A 23,160-nucleotide genomic window follows, 5' to 3' on the forward strand; every position below is an offset into this window, starting at 1 on the left:
CATGCTTGACCTCGTGCTCACCAACAGGGAAGGGCTCGTTGGAAATGTGACGCTCCAGGGCAGCCTTGGATGCAGCGACCATGAGATGGTCGAGTTTGAGATCCTCAGGACAGTGAGAAAAGCGTGCAGCAAGCTCACTGCCCTGGACTTCAAAAGAGCAGACTTTGGCCTCTTCAGGAACCTGCTGCGCATGGTTCCGTGGGATACAGCCCTAGAGGGCAGGGGGGCCCAAGACTCTTGGTTGATATTCAAGGGTCACCTGCTACAAGCTCAGGAGCGTTGCATCCCAACTAGAAGGAAGTGCAGCAGGAGGGCCAGGAGACCTCCTTGGATGGATAAGGAGCTACTGAGGAAAATTCAAATGAAAAAAGAGGCTTATAATAACTGGAAGCAAGGACAGGTGGCATGGGAAGAGTACGGGGATGTTGTCCGGGAAGCTAGGGGCCAGGTTAGGAAAGCTAAGGCCCACTTAGAATTAAACTTGGCTAGGGATATTAAGGATAACAGGAAGGGATTCTACAGGTACATAGCAAATAAAAAACAGACTAGGGACAACATAGGTCCCCTCAGGAAGCTCTCGGGAGAACTGGCTACAGAGGATTTGGAGAAGGCTGAGGTTCTGAATGACTTCTTTGCCTCGGTCTTCACTGGCAAAGGCTCTGACCACACCACCCAAGTCTTGGAAGGTAGACACAGGGACTGTGAGAATGAAGACCTTGGGCCCACTGTAGGAGAGGATCTGGTTCGAGACCATCTTAAAAACCTGAACATGCACAAGTCCATAGGTCCTGATGAAATCCATCCCCGGGTCCTGAAGGAGCTGGTGAATGAAGTTGCAAAGCCGCTGGCCATCATATTTGAGAAATCATGCCAGTCAGGTGAAGTTCCCGAAGACTGGAAAAAGGGAAATATAACCCCCATTTTCAAGAAGGGGAAAATGGATGACCCAGGGAATTACAGACCAGTCAGTCTCACCTCTGTGCCTGGGAAAACCTTGGAGCAGATTCTCCTGGAAGGCATGCTAAGGCACATAAAAATCAACAAGGTGCTTGGTGACAGCCACCATGGCTTCACTAAGGGGAAATCCTGCCTGACCAATTTGGTGGCCTTCTATGATGGGTCTACAGAACTGATAGACAGGGGTAGAGCAGTTGATGTCATCTACCTGGACTTGTGTAAAGCGTTCGACACTGTCCCACACAACATCCTTGTCCCTAAATTGGAGAGACGTCAATTTGATGGATGGACCACTCGGTGGATATAGAACTGGCTGGATGGCCACACACAAAGAGTTGTGGTCAACGGCTCAATGACCGGCTGGAGACCAGTAACGAGTGGTGTCCCTCAGGGATCGGTGTCGGGACCGGTCTTGTTTAACATCTTTGTCGCTGACATGGACAGTGGGATTGAGCGCGCCCTCAGCGAGTTTGCCGATGACACCAAGCTGTGTGGTTCGGTTGATACGCTGGAGGGAAGGAATGCCATCCAGAGGGACCTTGACACACTTGTGAGGTGGACTGATGCCAACCTCATGAAGTTTAACAATGACAAGTGCAAGGTCCTACACCTGGGTTGGAGCAATCCCAGGCACAGCTACAGGCTGGGCAGAGAAGAGATTCAGAGCAGCCCTGCGGAGAAGGACATGGGGGTGCTGGTCAATGAGAAAATGAACATGAGCCAGCTTCAGTGTGTGCTCGCAGCCCAGAAAGCCAACCATATCCTGGGCTGCATCAAAAGGAGCGTGACCAGCAGGTCAAAGGAGGTGATCCTGCCCCTCTACTCTGCTCTTGTGAGAACTCACTTGGAGTATTGTGTGCAGTTCTGGTGTCCTCAACATAAAAAGGACATGGAACTGTTGGAACAAGTCCAGAGGAGGGCCACGAGGATGATCAGGGGACTAGAGTACCTCCCGTATGAAGATAGGCTGAGGAAGTTGGGGCTGTTCAGCCTGGAGAAGAGAAGGCTGCGTGGAGACCTCACAGCAGCCTTCCAGTATCTGAAGGGGGCCTGTAGGGATGCTGGGGAGGGACTCTTCATTAGGGATTGTAGTGACAGGACAAGGGGTAACGGGTTAAAACTTAAACAGGGGAAGTTTAGATTGGATATAAGGAGGAAATTCTTTCCTGTTAGGGTGGTGAGGCACTGGACTAGGTTGCCCAGGGAGGTTGTGAATGCTCCATCCCTGGCAGTGTTCAAGACCAGGTTGGACGAGGCCTTGGGTGATACGGTTTAGTGTGAGGTGTCCCTGCCCATGGCAGGGGAGTTGGAACTACATGATGTTAAGGTCCCTTCCAACCCTAACTATTCTATGATTCTATGATTCTAACTCTAGCAATGCAATCAACTGCAATTATCCTAATACATTTTATTTTTGTTGGAAAGCCTGTGTGAAGAATTTAATGAAGTAAATTTTAAACCAGAATAAAATAACAAAGAGTATATGAAGTAACCTCTTAAAACCTTATAATACTAAAGAAAAGCTGTTATCTATAAACGTCTTGAACAAAATTCTTTGGGGGAACTCAGAATATCAATGAAATATTGGACATTAAATCTACAGCTTGGCAGGATTACATGAAGATTTCAGATACCTTAGTATTTGATTCTTTTTTTTTCATAAGCTTCTTCAAGAATTCAAAATAGCAAAGTAGGCAGGTTGGATGAGGCTTTCAGAAACCTGATCTACTGCCAGGTGTCCCTGTCTTGGGGCAGGGGGGCTGGAACCAGAAGATCTTTAAGGTCCCTTCTGACCTAGGCCATTCTATGATTCTATGAAAACAATCCTAATGATATTTTACATACTGCATTGCACAGATTCTATTAAACACTCATTTACTGTAGTATATCCGATCGCAGTCATGTAGTTTATAGTGACAATGACATTTAGGAACATTCATGGCACAAAGAGGGAGGCACACTGAGTACAAGTAAATTCATGTGCTCTGTGGGAGGAATAGGAACTAATTGGGAATGACTCTTAAAGGTTAATGAACCAGACTTTTCCCATATTAAGTATTTATTTAAAACTGTATTTAGAATTGATCACAAATGGGAACTAACGAGGACATGCTTTGCTTAAACGTCTTGTTCTTCAAACTTACCTGATTTGCTGCAGCATTCAGAAAATACTCTGAAGAACTGTATACTGGTACGTATGAAAAGTGTTTGACTCACAAGCTTCAAAAAATGAGATTTATAATAAACTTGTTATCTCAAGGCATTCCTCCGACACAGTAAAATAAGTTCTGTAAAATCTAAACCTCAGATATGGAACCAATGCATATTTGCTAAGTATCCCTCTTCTATGACAACACTTTTTCTTCATTCATTTCTCATTTGCATCTTTGCTACAGAAATCTTTTTCTCACACCTTGTACTTCTCTCATGAATAAATTAGGGAAGTATATACTTCATACTATATACTATACAAACAACAGTATCTGCATCATAATGAATGCCAATGCAAATGTCAGAAACTACCTTTGCTACATTGATTTTCAAGTATTCAAAAAACTGCTGAAAAAATGTGTGAAAATCTACCCACATGCACAAACAGGAACAAATTGCTATACCTGCCGACTTTGTTTCTGCAGGTAAATACATGTGGTAACAGGAAGAATAAAATTTCAGTTACTCTGTAATTGCTGGCCTACTTCTCCACCCCAATATAAATCCTAAATCCTTAACCATGTAGGTTTTCATGTTCCTTGCTGTTAATAAGTATTTTTATGATTGAAGTCTGGAAGACTCAGCCCTAAGTTTTACATGATCAGTTTTGTCACAGAAATAAATTTTACATTCATTGTTTAACATCAGAGGTTACATGCAATACTGGTGAAAACAGGCTGTTGGAGCAGAAAACTGCCAGATTTTCCTCATCATACAGTCTAAATGGACATGGGTTTCAACTTTTTCTGTGTCTGTGACTAAGATACTGGGAGCCTCAGCTTTCCCATTTGAAAAAGACAGAAAGATACAGAATTACTTAAGTTCATTGGTGAAAATTGATGAGGGTCTTGTATGAAGACCAGGTTACATTCTAAGTAAAAACTACCATCGCTGACAGTGTTGTGTATGAGCTGTAAATCTTGATAAATCTTGATATAACCATTTGTCCTCCTTTCTTTGCTATAAAACACACAGTTTTGCAATTGAAAAGCCTTAAGGTAAGGTTAACTGCCCAGATTTAATTCAGCATTATGAAAATATTGCATAACTATAATTTAAAATGTTCACCAATTCTTAGTTTTATTTTTATTTAATCGATATCCACCTTCTGCTTTTGTTTGTTGATGTGTGCATCCTTTTACTAGAAATACAAAAAGAATTGTAATTTCTTTCAGTATGTATCTGTTGTTCACTCTTTGTTGAGTTTACAACAACATTTTAGTGAGTATAAATACTGAAGTTACCCCTATACCTGGCAACAAAAATGTTATTTGATTGGGATGAACGAAAGCTTTGAAACTGTTTCCCAAAACTTTCACTGAAGATGACAAAGGCAATAAAAGGCATATGCCTTTGTTGATTTAGAGATGCATGTCTTTCATCTTCCTTGCTCCTTTAATGCCCTATCTAAAAAGTCGGCATAGGCAACGAAATGAAAAATGTTTAAGTAATTGTTGTTCTGAATGGATGTAATGTCTCCTTTTTGAAATACTTGGTGTAACTGTATTCTGTATTTTAAACTTAAGAGTTTTAAAGAATGTCACATAAGATACTCAGAAGCACACTCAAATTATTTCTGTGTCTTTGAAGGCTGAAACTGAGAGGAAGGAGGTCCAGTTCTACAGTTTTAGAGAAATACGAATAAATAACATGCTATTAGAAAACTTCTTGTCCTGTTACACATGCATATCTCATTTATCATTAGTAGAACTGCACAGATGCACAGAAATTAAACTGGATGGCCAGAAGAAATATCACATTTGTTTGATAGCTTGTGACCCAATATCTCAAAGTGGGTGGCAGAGAAAAGAGATGATTTACACTTGCGAGTCTCACCAGATTCCTGAGTCAGAATCACAGAATGGATTCAGCTGGGGTGAGGGTGTCAGAAAGCAGACGGACAGATGCAGCCTAGTACTAACTGCTGACCTAAAATAAGCTGCATTATACTTGCTAGTTATCATACTTGCAGCTTTATCCTCTGGGTTCATTCCCTGAAGTATATTGCTCTGTGGGCAAGGGCACAGCCTGTGCTTAGGGCTGTTTTACCTCAGTATCTCTTTGAGGGGTCCCATAATTAACTGATGCCAAGTCCTTTACCTGTGCTCTGCTTTTGAAAGAATGTATCTTTGAATTAGGAAACATAATTTTAAAAAGGTGGCATTTGTTCTACTGTAAGACCTAGAGAGAATAAAAAATTCATACCTCCCTCCTAATGAAGTTCAATTCATAGAAATATAGAACTGTTTAGGCTGGAAAAGACCTTTAAGATTCTCAAGTCCAACCATTAACCTAACACTGCCAAGTCTACCACCACACCATGTCCCCAACTACGTATCTTTTAGATACCTGTAGGGATGGGCCTCAACCACTTCCCTGGCAGCCTGTTACAATGATTGGCAACCCTTCTGGTGAAGAAATTTCAGATACTCTCATTTCATTTACCTGTTTTGTTCATCCTTATTTATTTGTATCCATATTTTCAAACCCATTCTTTACTATACAGTTAAAAAGCCAAAAATTATTTTTTCAATCTAACTGATGGACTTAGTTATTGAATTAGTTTCTGTTTCAATTAGAGCATGACTTTTTAGAAGAAAAGCATAAACTAAGATTTTAAAGATTACCAGTGAAGAATCTTTTACCCTTGGCAAACCCTGACAAACTATCACATCCTGTTTTATACTCCCAAACTCTTGGTTTCTCAGGTGTTCTCAGGTGTTCTTAGTTCTACCTAAGACAATCAAATCAGTACTTCATTTCCATTTCTTTCAAATCACTACCCTACACAGCATCAGAAAACACTTCATTTTTAATCCTCCTTCACTCTACTCAAAAAACATAGCATTAAGAATGAAAACTCTTAGTAGAGTTTCCTTTCCTTTGCCATCAGTAAATCTGCTTTTCAAATTTCCATAGTTAAAACATATCACTCTTTGTTTAGAAAAGATTCATTTCTCCTGGTTTTCAGGTTTCACGCAGGTACTCACCAGTACTTTTTCAAAAACATTCAAACTCACCGATGATGGAACATTTCTCCACGGTGTTGACACCAGTGACAGTATTAGAGTTACAGACACTTTAATTATATGTTTTAGGTTTTATCTTCTATCTTCCTATTACTTTTTCAATTAGTAATTATTCTGGATTAGTAAAAAGAGCAACTATTAAACTTTCCTCAAAACATTAAAGGGAGAAAAAAAAACAGTTTTTGCTAAAGTAGCCAAGAAACTGAGAGCCAGTTTGAAGTGAAGTTACTGTTAATTTTGAAGCCTATATATATTGAGTCAAATTCAGCACAGGGATTCTGGATTGATGGTGAGAAATAAACACAAAATTCAAACCACCTTCCCCACAGCTACCTTTTTTTTTCCCAGGCTCAACTTCATTCTTTGACTCCCAGCTCTTCTACCCCCTAGTGATGCAGAGGGATGGGGAATGGGGCTTGCAGTCAGCTCATTAACAATAACCTAATCATTGAATTTATGGGTTACAATTCAGAACATGAGTGCAAGGGGAGACCTGTGCATTTCAAAGACCCATCAGTATTTCCTACAGCTGGAATGAACTCAGAAAACTTATTTCCACACTTACAAAATCATGACTGGCAAAGATTTCAAAGTTGAGGCTTTAAAAGCCAAAATCACTGCCTTTATTGGACTAAAACCAAAAAACAGGAGTTTCAAGTTGTGGTAAGAAGAAGCAACAATAGTTTCATGATAAACTCGAAGACGCATCACTGGATTCATGGAGCACCATGTATGTTTGTAACCAGATCAGGATGACTCTATCAAACTACACAACAACTGACTCAAGTTTCATTCAAATACACTGTATGTAATATTTCAGCTTCATAGAAAGCAATTTCAAATATTTTCTCTGGCTGAAATAGCACCTACTGTGCTACTTTTCAGTTTTGGTCAAAGGAGCTGGGTGGTTGCCCATAGACAACATACATGCTGCTGCAGCTGACCGCTATCATGCTGAAAAGGATTCATCTTTTACAATGTACAGATAATGGGGATCCCTTTTTAAGTTTATGCCATTCTGGTCAGACAAGTCAGGTGTATTCTGTACTCCAGGACTTGTATAGGCATAGATGAAAAAGGTTTGACTTTAAAAAAAATTGTTTTTAAAGCCATATATTACCTTAGCCAGATGGGTGTTGATCCACTTTGTGAAAGTCCTCTTCTGCACTGACTCTTGCTCATCTAAGAAAAGAGAAAAAAATGAAATCAGTTTTATTAGACACTGCTGAACATTTTTGGATGTGCATGATAGAAGAATAGTATTCCCTATCGACAACAAATGCATTCGGCATTTGCCAGAAATGCCACTACATTTTCTTGAGACAGCTAATTTTGCCCATATTTATACATAACAACTATTTAATATTCTTAAAATAAAGCTCTGACACTTGACTATTTGAGGAATTTCACAGCAAGTCACAGCAAGCCTAATGAGGCAATGACCTGTAAGACACCATTTCAAATCTGAATGCCTAAATAAATTTGAATTCTAAGTCCACACTATATTTTCCGAAGTTCTGAGCACCCAGAATTTCTCTGTACTTTTTAACTAGAATTATGTCTCTAACAGTAACGTTGCTTTTATGTAGATAGTCAGCTGCTAGGAGCTTCTTAGAAAAAACACTCAGCATGTGCATTTGAAAATACGTAGAATGTTGAATTAAAGATTTAAAATTGCATTATCAAGCTTATTTGTCCTCAGGGAGATCCTGCCAGGAAGAAGCCATTAGCCAGTTCAGGCAGCTTCTATACTGCTACTTACTACCCCCTTAGTCCTGTCCTAAAACACTTGTCTGATTTATAGCAAATTTCACCAATTCCCAGATAGTCCCTCAGGAACTGTTGCCAGCTGCACAGACATAAATAGCTCCTGAATGAGCTTCTCCAACTTCAGCAGCCAGGGTCACGGCTGCAGAGGGAAGAGAATCACAGCATTATAACCAATCCGCAAAGTCCTGTCCCTTTTTTGTGGGGAATCAGTTTTGACACATGGGATAATTTCACAACATGGGCATTCAAGTCTTTATGTTGGAGATTTTTCTTTCAAAAATGAAAGGAAATACCTATGACAAAAACCAAATCATGTTATTGCCATCATCAGTTCTGAATGAGCACTTTTGTTTCCCTACCGAGACTCTAAATAAATAAAATTACTGTTAAATATTTACTTTTTAGCATATCCCAAAACCTACAGATGGAAAATCTAATTATCTCTTGTCCTATCATTGCAGTCCCTAACAAAGAGTCCCTCCCCAGCATTCTTATAGGCCCCCTTCAGATACTGGAAGGCTGCTGTGAGGTCTCCACGCAGCCTTCTCTTCTCCAGGCTGAACAGCCCCAACTTTCTCAGCCTATCTTCATACGGGAGGTGCTCCAGTCCCCTGATCATCCTCGTGGCCCTCCTCTGGACTTGTTCCAACAGTTCCATGTCCTTTTTATGTTGAGGTCACCAGAACTGCACTCAATACTCCAAGTGAGGTCTCATGAGAGCAGAGTAGATGGGCAGGATGACCTCCTTCGACCTGCTGGTCACGCTCCTTTTGATGCAGCCCAGGATACTGTTGGCTTTCTGGGCTGCAAGCGCACACTGAAGCCAGTTTATGTTCACTTTCTCATCAACCAGCACCTCCCAAGTCCTTCTCCGCAGGGCCATGAACAAGATGTTTTCCTTGTGACGTAAGTAAACGTCTACTGTGCTCTGACAAGCAATTACATATACAGGTAGCCCAATTAGTTTCAATGGAAGTACTTGCACACTTGAATTGGGTTGTCTGGGATGGGGATCAAGCACACAGAATCAGTCCAGCTCTAACTTCATTTACAGTTCTGCAACTTAAAATTCCCCAGAAACCCCAACACAACAGCATGCCAAAAGAAAAGAACCAGTCCTTCAGAAGTCAAACTTCTGATCAAAGAAGCGAGTGAAAAAGATTCCCTAATCTGTAGTTCCAATACATCTTGGTGATATAGACATTGCCTTCTGACAACAACTGGAAATCAGACAAACAGCTTCCAGCTTCTAAACATTTATCAGGAGAAGACATACTCAGTTTCAGTCATATCAACAATCAACAGAAATAGCCTTTCAAAATTATCTGTTTCAATGGAAAAAATATGAGCAATATATTCTTTATGAGCTCAACAGCAACCATTAATAATTTTACCATTGTAACATATCACACAAGTAATACATTGATTTTACAAATTTAGAAATACTATTATAAATATGCTTTTTACAAATTTCCCTGGAAGCAAATGTGTTATTTTCATTGAATTAATGTAAATTCTCTGCAGAGGCACTCTTTTCCATACCCACAAAACACTTGTCATACAGTTTGTTAGGCTCTCCCCACCTGCAAGGACTGTCAGCTCCTTATTTGCACCACTTACCCTGCCCGTACTGAAAGAACCCAGGAAGCAGATTTAATGCTGTAACGTTTCTGCCACCAGCACCTTTGTAGAGAGCCATAAGTGCTGCTGCTGTGGCTGCTGCGTCTGCTGCTGCTGTGGCTGCTTCTCCTGTCTCGTGTAGTGTGCAGCGTTTCTTTAGAATACAGCCAGAAGTAATTTTTAAAGCCCAATCAGGTTTTTCCTTCACTGGAAATGCAGGCCTCTTACAAAAACCTCTCCACTTGCTCTAATCAGAGAATTCACATGAAGCCAAACCTTAAAAGCATTGTTACATATTTTTGCAGAGATGCAACAGCCAGACAAAGCCAGCTGTACTGGAAGTAGCAGTTCTGCTGGTCTCACTGCCATCATCCTTCTCCACTGTTTTCCTGTGGAAAGATTTTATTATGCAAGCACCAGCCAATCCGCCAGCAGAAACTTCTGATGTCAAGAGCTTGAATAATTCATCCAGAGACTGGGACAACCCAACCACGCTGCCAATATCCTAAAGCAGCAAGATGTGTGGCTGCAAAAAGCAATGCAGTCTTCTCACCAGTGCTTTTGTAATAGTATACTGCTCAGTAAGCATAAAAATGGCTGAATGGCATAGCCGTTCCCTAGGTTGTAATACCTCAAAAGGAAAGCAGCTTTTAAAAGCAACCACTTAGGTTCCTCACGGCATACTCTATTTAGACATGGATGTCCTTCAGCTTTGCAACTGAAACAGTGAAGTGGAAGAAATAGCAAGCAATGGATCTGAACAGACATGTAGGCCACTTACCTTTTAATCACATATTTGAGCTGTTGTATAAGAGGGATGAAACATGTAAATATGGAGAAAATTTTTGGAGCACCTAGATTGGCCTGAAACATACTCAAATTTCTGATAACATGCACTACTTTCATTAAATCAGAACCAGAGCATTCAAACAGACTTTGTTTTGCTCTGGCTAGAAGAAAGCTGTTATGAAACACTATGTGTGGAGAGTCATATGTTGTTCACCCACAGGGGCCAACAGAGTAGTACACACTATTCAAATGAGACAAAAAAGGCCCATCTTCATTAAGGACAATCTTCACTTAAAGCAGCTGTGAAAAAGCTTGCAGAGTAAAAGCAGTAATATGGAAATTCTACTTATGAAAAGGAGCAATATTTTAAGCTACACAGTTTAATAAACACCTCCATAACTGATGGGTTACCCCATTCAGGAGTACTGCACAGAAGCAATGCAGGCTCATTTCTTTTCCTTTAAGTCTCCAGCTAATGTTTCTTATGAGACAATGCCAGGAGAGTTTTGCTTTTAAATAAACAACAAACAAAACCATTGGTGGTAGCTCTAAAGCTAATATATTGTTTGTAGGCTGCTAAGTTTAATAGTAATACTATACAATTTTAGAAGAGAAAAAGGATGAGGGAGCTATGGACAGTGGGAGCAAATCAAGGAAGAAAGAGGAAGAAATTGATTTCAGCAGCCACTGCAATGCAGCCAACAAGACTCAGCAGTACTGATCCAAAGAATGAGAATATATTTTTAAATGCCTCATACATTTAGGAATGTTCAATTTTTTATATTTTGAGAAAAAACAGGATTTGTCAAAGTGTGGCTTTTGGCTCTCTGCTTCTGTTGAACACCTTCAGCAGAAACAGTGAGACAGTCCTATTAACAGATCTGTTATCTAAATTTCCAAGCTTTGACACTCAGGTGCACACACTAGCCGTAGCCTGCTGCACCACTGAGCACCAGTCTGTTCTCCATCAGTTTCTGCAGAAAGGAAATCCATGCCCAAGGGCTTCAAGGTAACCAGTCATCCTTGCCAAATTCCTACTCGGGAAAATTATGCGTATCAGCACTCATGGGTTCACAGCATCATACCTTGCTGAGTCTTGAGATAACCTTAGTATGGAGGTTTAGGGGACAAAGGTTTCATGCCATTTGGAGGAGTGGAAGTAGAGGAAAGAAAAACCCAGTCCATACTGGCGGAATAGTTACAGGAAACTGAAGTGTGGAGAAGCAGTCTCGCAGCTGCAGGAACACACTGCCTGCTGTGCAGCATGCTGATGGAGAGCAGTTGGCATGCTGCTGAGAACTTTCTGCTGTTACTGTCCGTCTGAAATGCGTTTACAAAATATGTATTTCGATTGTACACATTTCTTATTTATTCTTTAATTTCTAAGACAGAAGGTGTCTATCCAGCCACTAGTTAGAAAGATACACAGAATAATTCATCGCACAAAGAAACTTGCATTTTAAAAAATACTTGGGTATAATCAATTACAAACCAAACAAATCAATATATCTTATTTTATTCTTGGTCAAATTGTTCTCACACAAGCACGTTCACCAGTCTCTCTTGAAGCACTTGTGTGGACTGTGTAAGAGCTTTAAACTTTGAAACCTGGGAACCCAAAAGTTTAATCAATGCCAGAGAATGTGTGCTGAAACTTGGGCTGCTGGCTCCATCTCTCAGCAGCACTTTGACTATCACAGAATATGTTTATACTGTGGGACTTGGGAGACTTCCAGTCATTAAATCTAAGTTCATGCCCTGTTGTGCCTATATTCTCATATGCACATGTCAAATGTTCCTGCACCATCCAGGAACGCATTATCTGCCACTTTCCTGTGCTCTTGTTTTCACAGGAAGGAAGAGAGCATGAACAGAGCACAGTGCACTGATTTAATCTTGATCCTTAGAAGCCAGGACACAGTCCGGACATAACTGTACTGCCCGTAACCACTCTTCACTTTGACTAGAAGGGCTTCCCTTCGTATTTGGAGAAGCAAACATGATTTCTGCAGCGAACTGGAAGATGTTCCCAAAATGTCATTTTTATGACTTTGTGCATCTTTCCTGTGCCCAGTCCTCACAGCACACTTGCTCATATTTTGTGTTTTCAGTGACTAAAGAACTGTAATAAAATTGTTCTGTTGCCTATTTTGCCTGGATGGGCTGCATTTTGTTCTTTGCCACGTATAGAAACAGACTGCATTTAGAACTAATTAATTAATGTATTTGCATTTTATGTTTATCACACTTCCACCTGTGCTGCTGCACTACTGTTATTCACGTCATCTCCACTAAATGTATCTTAATCTCCATGTGGCTGTAAATACATTACTCATTTTCATAGTATCTGCACTCAACTGTATACAGCCAGAAATCAAAAAAACGCTTATTAGAAAACCATTATGAGCTCATTTAATTCAATTTTAAAAGCAGTATTCTGAAGAAGATATTAACTAAAATCAAGATGCTCAGCATTTGAGATGATTCTGCACAATGGCTTCAGCACCTTCTGAAAGATTGAGGATTGGCTGTTCTACAGGTGTCTGTTTTTTCACCATGTAGAATGGCATGGGAAATAGTGAACTTAGTGTTCACACACAGATACCATTTTCTGCTCAATACACAAGATGAAAACAGCATGATACAACTGATCAATTTAGCATTCTTTTAATTATTTATTGTCCTGGGTTCAGCAGTAGCAGTTATTTTTCTCCTTCTTAGTAGCTGGTGCAGTGCTGTGGTTTTGACTTTCAGCCTGGGAACAACGCTGGTAACGCCAATGGTTTTAGTTGTTGCTCAGTAATGTTCACTCTGACCAAGGACTTTGTGAGTCTCATGCCCTGCCAGGGAGGAGGGGAAGCCAGGAGGAAGCAGAGATAGGACACCTGACCCAAACTAACCAAAGAGCTATTCCATACCACAGCACTTCATGCCCAGTATATAAACTGAGGGTAGATACCTGGAAGGGCTAGATCACTGCTTGGGTCAGGCTGGGTATCGGTCGGCGGGTGGTGAGTGTTTGTATTCTCTTCCCTTGTTATTTCTCTTATCATTATTATTATTGGTGGTAGCAGTAGTGATTTGTGTTATACCTTAGTTACTGGACTGTTCTTATCTCAGCCCATGGAGGGCAAGGGGGGGGGGGGGTGGCAGGGCGAGTGAGCCATGTGGCTGACTGGGCTTAAACCATGACACTTATTTTCCTTAATTTTAAACTTAAAGATTGTCTGGATGGTGACAAATCATCTAGAAATCTAGGAAACCCAGTGAAGTTCATTAGTAAGAATAACTATTCAACATTACAGTCAAATTTCAATCCACCCATACTAACAGACAGATACACCAGTTTAAGAATGAATTTTTCAGAACAACCTACAGATTTCAAGATAGTGATGAAAAATCATTCTCTTGCCTATAAACTGTGTACTACAGTAGCATCTGTAATGACTATAATAAAATATGACCTACACATATATGTGTTTTTTCCAGTTCACTGCAGTTCTGCAGCTGGCATCATGTTACCATTTACACATTTTGCAGTTCTTCATTTGGCGTGAAAAGCTTGTATATAGTAACACTTGTGTGTCTGCTCCTCTAGAGGTTCTTACAAAGTCAGATTGAACAAAACATGTTTACTGAAATTTAATTTTTAACAGAAGTCTTAAAGACAAGCAGTACTCTCATCAAATAATTTAAAGAAGATCTTTAAAAATGTTGAAATCTATACAGATCAATACCAATTATTCTACAAATATCTTTGTTAGGGCCTCAAGTCATCATTCTATAGTCAAGTAGGGTACTTACCTATTAAATCAGATTGAAGGTAGCATACGTTTGAAAATTGAAAGCATAAGCTATAGTTCCATCTTTTACTCACTGTATGGCACTTACATGAGCTCCTAAAACAATGGAAAGTTTTGTTTTCTTGAAGCACCATGTCAGGCAGGCAATTACTGTAAACAGTTAATTTCAGTAGTTTTGCTATGATTACATGACATTAATAGGACTATCCATAACATTAAGCACTACAAACTGGATAGATTTTCCAAAAATGTCTGAATTTGAATTTGAATGTTTAATATTTCTATTTAGTAAGTCATGGAAACTTAAAGGCGCTGTACCAAATTCATCACGTGGAGTAAATTTCTACTACCAAAGGTAAGATAATTATCCCTTCTGTGCCTACAGTGAGTTCAATAGCCTAAAAGCAGCAGAGAAAATTTGACTTGGGCACAGAAGGGCTCAGAATATACTGAAATAAATCAAAAATAATGGAGAGATACTAGGCATATGCTATCCAATCTACTAAATCAGGATGAAGGGATGTAGCATCTGGAATTTATACACAAATATATGTAGAAAATCAAACCTAATATAACAATGATTCCTGTCTTACAGAAAAGACAAACTAAAATCATATCTCAGTTCTTTTCACGCCTAAGCTAGTGAAATGACAATGAGTTACTAAAGGTTTACAAAAACGTAGAATCGTCTATTTATTCTGTGGAGAATCTGGGCATTTTAATTCTTAAGATCACTTTTACTATAGTTACACGTATTGTAGACATGAAGCTCTACAAAAGCCTACCCAAGGGAAAGAATGCAATTACTATTTTAAAATATTTGGAGGCATGAGGATTTTAAATACATTTAGAATTAAATTATGAATACTTACTCACATATTCATAGAATCATAGAATGGTTTGGGTTGGAAGGGACCGTAAAGATTGTCTACTTCCAACCCCCTTTCTGCTGCAAGACATCGATGTCTAAATAAAGCACATTCATGATGGTTTCATACCTTCATCTGATTTCCTTTGTTTTCCTCAGTGTCTCCAAGCACTTACTTAAAGAATTATACCACTGGTATTTTAAATGTGATACTTCTCTACTAAGTAATACTGACAAATTCTGCCACTTTTACATTAAGCAGTACCTAACTCAGAGACTTGTCCTACTATCTACCACTGAAACTACTCACAAAGTAAGTTACTTTGTAGGTACAGAAATCAAAACCAGGGCTACTTTGATGAAGGAGCTTCCTTACAAGCTGACATAAGTAGGAAAAAAGGTTGGAGTTTCTCAAAGACTAGTCTAAGTCTTTAATACTTTTTGCCATCATTTTGGCAGGAAAGTCTCAACAGTGCTTGTAAAGTTTACCAATTACTCATAATTGGTAAACATCATTACAGTGGAATCAGAATACCTTTAAAATCAAAGAAATTGAGTTGACTGAAGACTGGAAACAGATTACTGTTTCTAAGTAGCTCAGGAAGCAGGGCTACATACTCAGGGATTAACATGAACTTTTGCCGTGAGGTGGAAACTCACTATTATAATAGAAACTGAAGTAGACACACTTGTAATTCTGCTACAGGAATGATGTAAGCCACTAGATGTGACAAAAGACAAAATCTTACAATGCTATCAAGTAACATATAATCACCTGAACTGGAGAATAAAAATAACTGTACCAGACACAGTAAGCACACACATGGAGTATTATAGAGATGCCGTTCTTCATTGTGTTGCTGAATCCATGCCCCTGTACTGGGCAGCATGTGGCACAGATACACCTATGCTTTTCTGATGACAAAATGAGCCTCCTTTAAAGTAGGATTTTAAGCCCTTATCACACAGTGTTCCAGTTTATCCCAAAATCAATTGAAGAAAAGCAAACCAAATCAAAACAGAATTTTAAAAAGCACTGTAATTCTGGAAAAGTTAGCATTGTCACTACTGAATATTAACAAACGGATTTTGATGGTGAAAATCTCATTTGAAAACCAGAAACTGAAAAATTTAGGCCCACTGCTGTTTAGTATGTTCTGCAGATTTTTACATAATTCACTGTAATTACTGATTGAGTCCATCTGTGGGAATCAGATACCACTGATATTATTTTTTCTTAAATATTTAAAAACACACTCTGTAGATGTGAACTACTAAAATTTAGTTCATTTAAACTGAGCTACATCAACTGCTGTTAGCAGAGTTTTACTGCACTCATGCAGAGAGAAAAATCACATTTGTATACTTTAGCTTGGAACATAAATTGTGAAATCTTATGTATTTGTATAGAATTTATATGTATAAACAATAAAAGACAAATAAGCCACACCCAAAACTGTGAAGTGCTCAGTCCATTCGCCCTGGAGAGCGAAAGCAGACTCCCTGCCCCTGCCAGCTCAGCAGAAATCAAGTTTAACAACCTCAGTGGGGGAGTCTGTGCAACAAAGTGTGAGGCTTCTGGGTAATGCTGCCCTGAAGGGAAAGGCAGTGGTGGCCTGCAAGCAAATAATCCTCCTCATCCCTAATAGCCAGAAGCAAGCAAAGCTTAACATCAAGCATCTGTGATACATGGGGGCTGCCCTTTAGACAACAAGGAGATACGAATTTTGCATAGTGGTAATTATTTTTCAAAAGGCCCAGTAGGCTACTATCTCTGTCTGGTCCTGCCTCCTCTCCCCCTTTTTTTTTTCTTTGTAGCAGCAAATCATTTTCTTAATCATTTACTTAACCATGATCTTAGTCATCATTCATACCCTAACCCCACACCATGCAAACTAAAGATAATTTAGCAAGTGAACGAAACACTTGTCATTGAAATTATACCTTGCATTGGCAGTATGAATTTCTTTCTGTTCCCCTGTGGGAACCCTATTCTAATAAATTGACAACATCATGATTTTGACAGATGTATTATTCTGTATAAAAATAAGCAGAAGATGATATTTCCCCATAGAGTATTTCATGTGTACTGGATAGCCAAAAATATATTAACATTGTGTGAAAAACTTACATTCAGAGCAGGTTGTTCAATTAAAAAAACAGAACATAACCAACAACCACCATCACCACAAAATGCATAAACACAAGTACATCTCAAATTTCCCCAGAATCATGCTGTGACTAAGCACTGTTAACATTTAATATATTCCTTGTCAAATGTGACAAATCTTAGTTATATTTTTTAATCAGAAAAATTCCTCAAGATTTTATCACAGCTTTTATGTAAGTGAATGACTGCAGACTATCCATGGGGCATCTGAAACACAGTGAAGGAAAACCCCACTCCACTGAAACAAAATGATATCTTGCTAATAACAGTAATTGTGGCAGAACTTAACACAGAAGTTTCATTAAAAATTCCAAACCTAACGCAGTAGCACACAGATTGTAACATGCAGCTGGAACACTTTAACCCAAAAGAGGAGCCTTATGCATACAGAATCAGTGTCTTGCATTACTTGCCCTGTAAGGAGAAATGAAGGGACAGGGTTTAGTACAGCCTGGAGCAGACACGGCTTCAGGAGACCTAGCTGCAGCACCCTCATAGCCCTGGGGAGGCCTGTCACAAGATGGAGCTGAGTTCTTCTACAGCGTGGCAGGAGCATGAGAGACAGTGGGCAGAAGCTGAAACAAGAAATATTGTTTCAGGAAAGGAAATGCTTTCTCATTCAGAGGACTGTCAGACAGTAAATCAGGTCATCCAGAGAGGCTGTGCAGTCTATGTCCATGGAGATAAAGCCCTGAGCAACCTGGTCTTAGCTCACAGATGATCCAGCTGAAAACTGTAAATCAAACTACAGACCTCCTTCCAGCTTGCATATTCCTACCGTTATATGACACAGAGATAATGCCAGACCTCCTGACAAAGAGATAATGGAAATTTCTTTTTATAAATAACTAATAGGAGCAAAAATCAAATGAAGTTCATTCAGTTGACCAGCCAGCTGCACAGTAACTGCAAAACACACATAGACATGCTGCTTTAAGGAGGTTTGTTCATCCCATACTGGCATACAGGTGCAGAAGTGAAAGCAGTTAAGAGATTGTTCAGTCATGCATACAGAAAAGGAGAGCAGTCACAACAACACACATTTAGACAGTTTTTGCTGAAAGTACTATTTTATTAAATCTCAGAAGTTTCTCAAGTCCATCTAATTTTCACCTAATATAAGGTTCCAAGATAATCCTGATGAATACTCCCCACTTCCAGGAACACCGATGCTCAATCTCCAGCTCTGGAACAGATAAACCTGATGGGCACATTTCAGAGCCCTTGACATTCCACTGCTAGTAGTTAAGGAAGTAACAAGAACATCAGTCTCAAGGAGCATGTGTAAGTTACATGTAGTTTGATTTGGCATACGTTGCCAGAAAAAAAATCTTTGTCTTGGTCCAATTCATACTCAAGAGGAAAACTGCAGTAAGAATACATTTTTAAGAACAAAAAAAAAAACCCTCCTTTCCTTCAGTTCATTCACACCTCACACCACATAATGAGCTTCAGAAGAAACTGCAAGCTAAATATGCACGTGTATGTGAATTTTATAAGGCACTCTGTGGAACTATCTGCAGCTAAGTGAGAGAAACAATAATGCCTAAACCATAAACATAACTTATTGAAATGATTCCTGTTTTGCTGAACAGTTGCATTGAACATTATACTGTTCTGGCTGTACTTATTCCCGCCTTTGGTCTGCCCTGATGCAACTCCTCTGCAGAATAGGAAGGCAGAGTAGCGTGGCATTTACTGCACTTTTCTTAACAGACAGAAAACCTCAAACAGACCTCCCAGACTTTAAATCCATTTTATTCTCCTGGAGGAGTGTGAAAGTAGGTTCCCTTAAACCAAGAATATGATCCAAAGATAAAGCCAAATCAATGATGGCATGGTTTTTATTTGTTGTATTTCTCAAACACCTTTGTAATACTCATGTTGTGCTGGTACATGGTGATCGCTATCAATGGCAATGACTAGGTAGCTAACTACAGTTTCAGAAGACATTAGCAATCGGTATAATAGCACTCACACATGTTCCGGTGGGCACAATACACTGTTTATGTTCATAAGCTCAGACCCAGTAACCTCATAAACTAAGAGACGATACAGCAGGTAGAATATCCACATGCTGTAGGACCTACATCTACCTATGATACCAGAAAAAAAGTGGAATGAAGAAACATTCATTGTGGAGGCAAAATGTCTTCCCAAATCTCCTGTGGGTCCTCTAAGTGTGAACTGAATTACAAAATCAAAATTCTTTCACTTCTACCTAAATTGCTACACAAAGAAAGTGTTACAGAAACTCACTGGATAGTTTTAATCTAGTCGACCTGGTAGTCCTCAAATACACCAAATACAAACACATATCCCAACTCATAAGGGCATGACGACTGCATTAAGTCCCTACTACTCCAACCTTGGCTTCATTAGGAAAGGGCAGGGATCAGAGAAGACATAGGACAGCACCCAGCTGACTTCTCTTCTGGGCAATCAAGACCACAGGAATCTGGGACACATGTTCAATTTAGTTACAGACATTACTGCAGACTCCACCTTTCTTGTCTTCTTTACAAGCTTTGCTTCATGCTCAGCAGAGTCAGCAGAAAGTATTTATTACTGTGTAATATCATACTTCATCACACTCACTTAACATGAAAAATATTGCATCACAAAAAAGCAAGGCTTTGTGAGAAACATGTATCTGCTAAGAAATTGCCAGAAATGTTCATTAAAGGAAAAATAAAAATGTGGGTAAATCCACTGAAATTAACTTCTATATGTGCTTTATAACAAACTTCAGCACTTGTATTATTTACTTCTAAATGAGAGGATTAAAGAGTACCCTACATTTAGCAACATTACATCTTCCCTAAAATTTGTACATACTACAGAAACATAGGGTAAAAACACCTGAGGAAAAACATTGTTAAAGCAATCTTGTTTGGTTGCTGAGTTTTTTTTCACTGTATCTAGGACATATTTCTTCCTTTAGTTTCCAGTTACCATCACATTAAAAAAAAAAAAAAAAGTAAATCTAACCTATATATTTGGTTTCTTTTCACAGAATCACAGAATCCCAAGGGTTGGAAGGGACCTCAAAAGATCATCTAGTCCAACTGCTGTTTTAATTACATATAGCATATAACTCTTCCTTTTCTGTGCCATTGTTTCATGACATACTTGAAGCCAACTTCTAGAAAGCTTAAAAGTTCGCAATCTGATTGTGATTCCACACTGAGCTATTTCACTGACATCATTAGGTTACATGAGAGTAAAGTAGAGAATGGTGAAAACCTTAGTGAGCTGAGTTTATGTAGATTGGATTCCACATTCTTTGTAAAGCCAAATTAAATGAAAGGAAAAAACAGATTTAAACTTTACCTTTCTAAAATCATTCTTTTTCCTTTTGTTACTCCCTAGGAAGCTTCTATTGTATTCCCCAAATAGCAAACCAAAATTATCATGAATCCCTGCACAAAGTATCTGAATTTCATAATCAGTAAACAAAAACCCTGTGAGGCCCTTCAGGACGAACAAGAACTCTTCTCAGTTTTGTCTAAAGATAACAGAATACTTGTCCTGGGTTCGGCAGTAGCAGTCATTTTTCTCCTTCTTAGTAGCTGGTGCAGTGCTGTGGTTTTGACTTTCAGCCTGGGAACAACGCTGGTAACGCCAATGGTTTTAGTTGTTGCTCAGTAACGTTTACTCTGACCAAGGGCTTTGTGAGTCTCATGCTCTGCCAGGGAGGAGGGGAAGCCAGGAGGAAGCAGACAGGACACCTGACCCAAACTAACCAAAGAGCTATTCCATACCACAGCACGTCATGCCCAGTATATAAACTGGGGGGGGGAAGTTATCTGGAAGGGCTAGATCACTGCTTGGGTCAGGCTGGGTATCGGTCGGCGGGTGGTGAGTGTTTATATTCTCTTCCCTTGTTATTTCCCTTACCATTATTATTACTGTTGGTAGCAGCAGTGATTTGTGTTATACCTTAGTTACTGGACTGTTCTTATCTCAACCCATGGGAGCTACATTCTTTCAATTCTCCTCCCCATCCCTCTGGGAGCAGGGGGAGGAAGCGGGTTGGAGTGAGTGGCTGCATGGTTCTGAGTTACCAGCTGGGCTTAAACCATAACAATACTGAAAGGCAAAACAGGAGGACTGTGCTGTGTACATCAGATATCGCGACCATGATGAACTTAGTGAAAGGTAATTGCAGCTCACCAAAAATTACCACCCCCAAACATTTGTTTTAGTTTTAAATTAACTTTTAAAAACACACTAAGATCTGAGTTATGAGGCAAAGTATCTTAACAGTTAAGATACATTATAGCAAAGCTGCCTCTCCAGTCTGAGGTCTGGACCCTGTAAGATGCTGGAGCAGAAAGTGTGGCTTCCAAAGAGCCTCATCCCTTCTGTTCCCACAGCAGTAGCCACTACCCTGACTCCACAGGGGAAGCAGCAGCTCCAGCTTGGACTTCAGGGCTCTGGCACAGGCAAAGTAGGCAGCACAATGGTGACCTTGTTCCTGTCCAGCAATGTGCTGCCTTTATTTTATGTAGGCCAAGTGAATGCCTGTTAAATATATGACATCCTCAAGAAGTGTTAAAGACGCAGCGTGCATACTGCTGGTGCAGAAGGATGCAATGGCAACAGGAAAGACAGCACAAGAGCTGAATTTAATTTCCTGCTTAGAAATATAGCTGCATGTCCATATGCTGTAACTGATATGCAACTGTGGTGCTGGCTCATGAACACAAAAAGTGAACCTGTTACCAGGCTGCAGCAACTGGTAAATCTTACATTAAACACAATGTTGTAACACAGGAATGACATTTGCCTCTTACTCTCCTTATGACCAGAATAGGCCAAATAGCTGTCATTTATCTCTTAACACTTACTCAAATAAAAGAAAATGGGTTTGTTCAGCTCCTCTGCAGTTTGTAGTAAGAATGTGTACCTGCCCTATCCATCACCTCTATTAAAGATAATAACTAGTTTCAGAGAAAAAGCAAGATCTGTGCCTAAGAAGTCAGCTGCTCATTTTGATTTGTGTGTTCACTGTAGAGTAAGAAGAAGCCTCAGCCCATTTTGAACTAATAAATAAATACCTACATGATGTCAGAAAAATTGAGTATTTGCTTATGGTAATTCATATTATGTGGTACCATCAGCAGTTCATTCAACGGGCTTTCCTAATTTCAGTATAAAATATCGATTTCTTCTATAATTTTTTGCCAAGACAAACAAGCTATTATAAAATGCAGCTATTACTGACCAGCATAAAACCATACCCCAGAAAAAAATCCCATTAACAAAGAAATGTAGTACTGGGTGAATTTCTCCCACCTCTACACTTCTGGAGGAACCCAGCCCTTTGCTACTTGCTTTCTTGCTTTTATTTACTGGTGTGGTTTCTAGCTGGTAAAACAGACCCTTGACTCATGAAAGGAAGCCATACTCTGGATGAAGCGGGGGGGGGGGGCACAGAATGGACTTCTGAGTAGCCAACGGTGGATGGCATGAGCTGCTGCACTTGGCAGCAGAGCTGGCAAAGGGGCCAGGCACTGGCAGAAGGAGCTGGCCCCTGCCAGGCTCCTCCTCAAAGGGAGGTCTGGCTGTAAAACAACTGCAAGACCTGAACTGCTTCCTACTAATTCAGTGCTGTCTTTCACACCATGGTTATACAAGCTCTTCCTCTACCAGTTTGGTTATGGATTTCTCCTGATGACAATGTTTGCATCCAAGACTGCACCTCTTAATTTTGAATTATTCCTCTAGTCTGGGAAAGAAATATTTCTTATCTATGACACAGTAAAATTTAAATGCTTTCTGGTCAACAAACAAGCCCAAACAGGTCTAACACGCGGCACACAAGAGCTCAAACACTTCATTCAGCTGCTTAATGGGACGTAACATTCACAGCATTACAACAAGTGTTTTCAGCTCACTTGGCTTTTATATCCTTGGCATAGAGATATTTGACTACTG

At 39.7% G+C, this 23,160-nt stretch overlaps 1 protein-coding gene across 15 annotated transcripts in view; it reads right to left on the bottom strand.

Moving 5' to 3' along the window:
- SYNE1 (spectrin repeat containing nuclear envelope protein 1) overlaps window positions 1-23,160 on the bottom strand; it is a 291,594-nt gene that overhangs the window by 234,468 nt on the left and 33,966 nt on the right. For 7 of the 15 annotated variants that reach the window (XM_057405932.1, XM_057405965.1, XM_057405975.1 and 4 more), the window contains exons 1-2: window positions 9,588-9,819; window positions 7,318-7,379 (exon numbers count right to left, since the gene is read on the bottom strand). In XM_057405932.1, the coding sequence (XP_057261915.1) occupies window positions 7,318-7,379; window positions 9,588-9,666 (141 nt within the window). In that variant the 5' untranslated portion in view covers window positions 9,667-9,819. Of the gene's footprint in view, window positions 1-7,317; window positions 7,380-9,587; window positions 9,831-23,160 lie in introns of those variants that run through there. The other 8 variants (XM_057406024.1, XM_057406016.1, XM_057405949.1 and 5 more) reach the window with 5 other exon arrangements.

Source organism: Pezoporus wallicus, unplaced genomic scaffold, assembly GCF_028554395.1.
Source record: "Pezoporus wallicus isolate ANWC-B61680 ecotype Strahan unplaced genomic scaffold, APGP_CSIRO_Pwel_v1 contig_3817, whole genome shotgun sequence".
Classification (NCBI taxonomy): Eukaryota; Metazoa; Chordata; class Aves; order Psittaciformes; family Psittacidae; genus Pezoporus; species Pezoporus wallicus.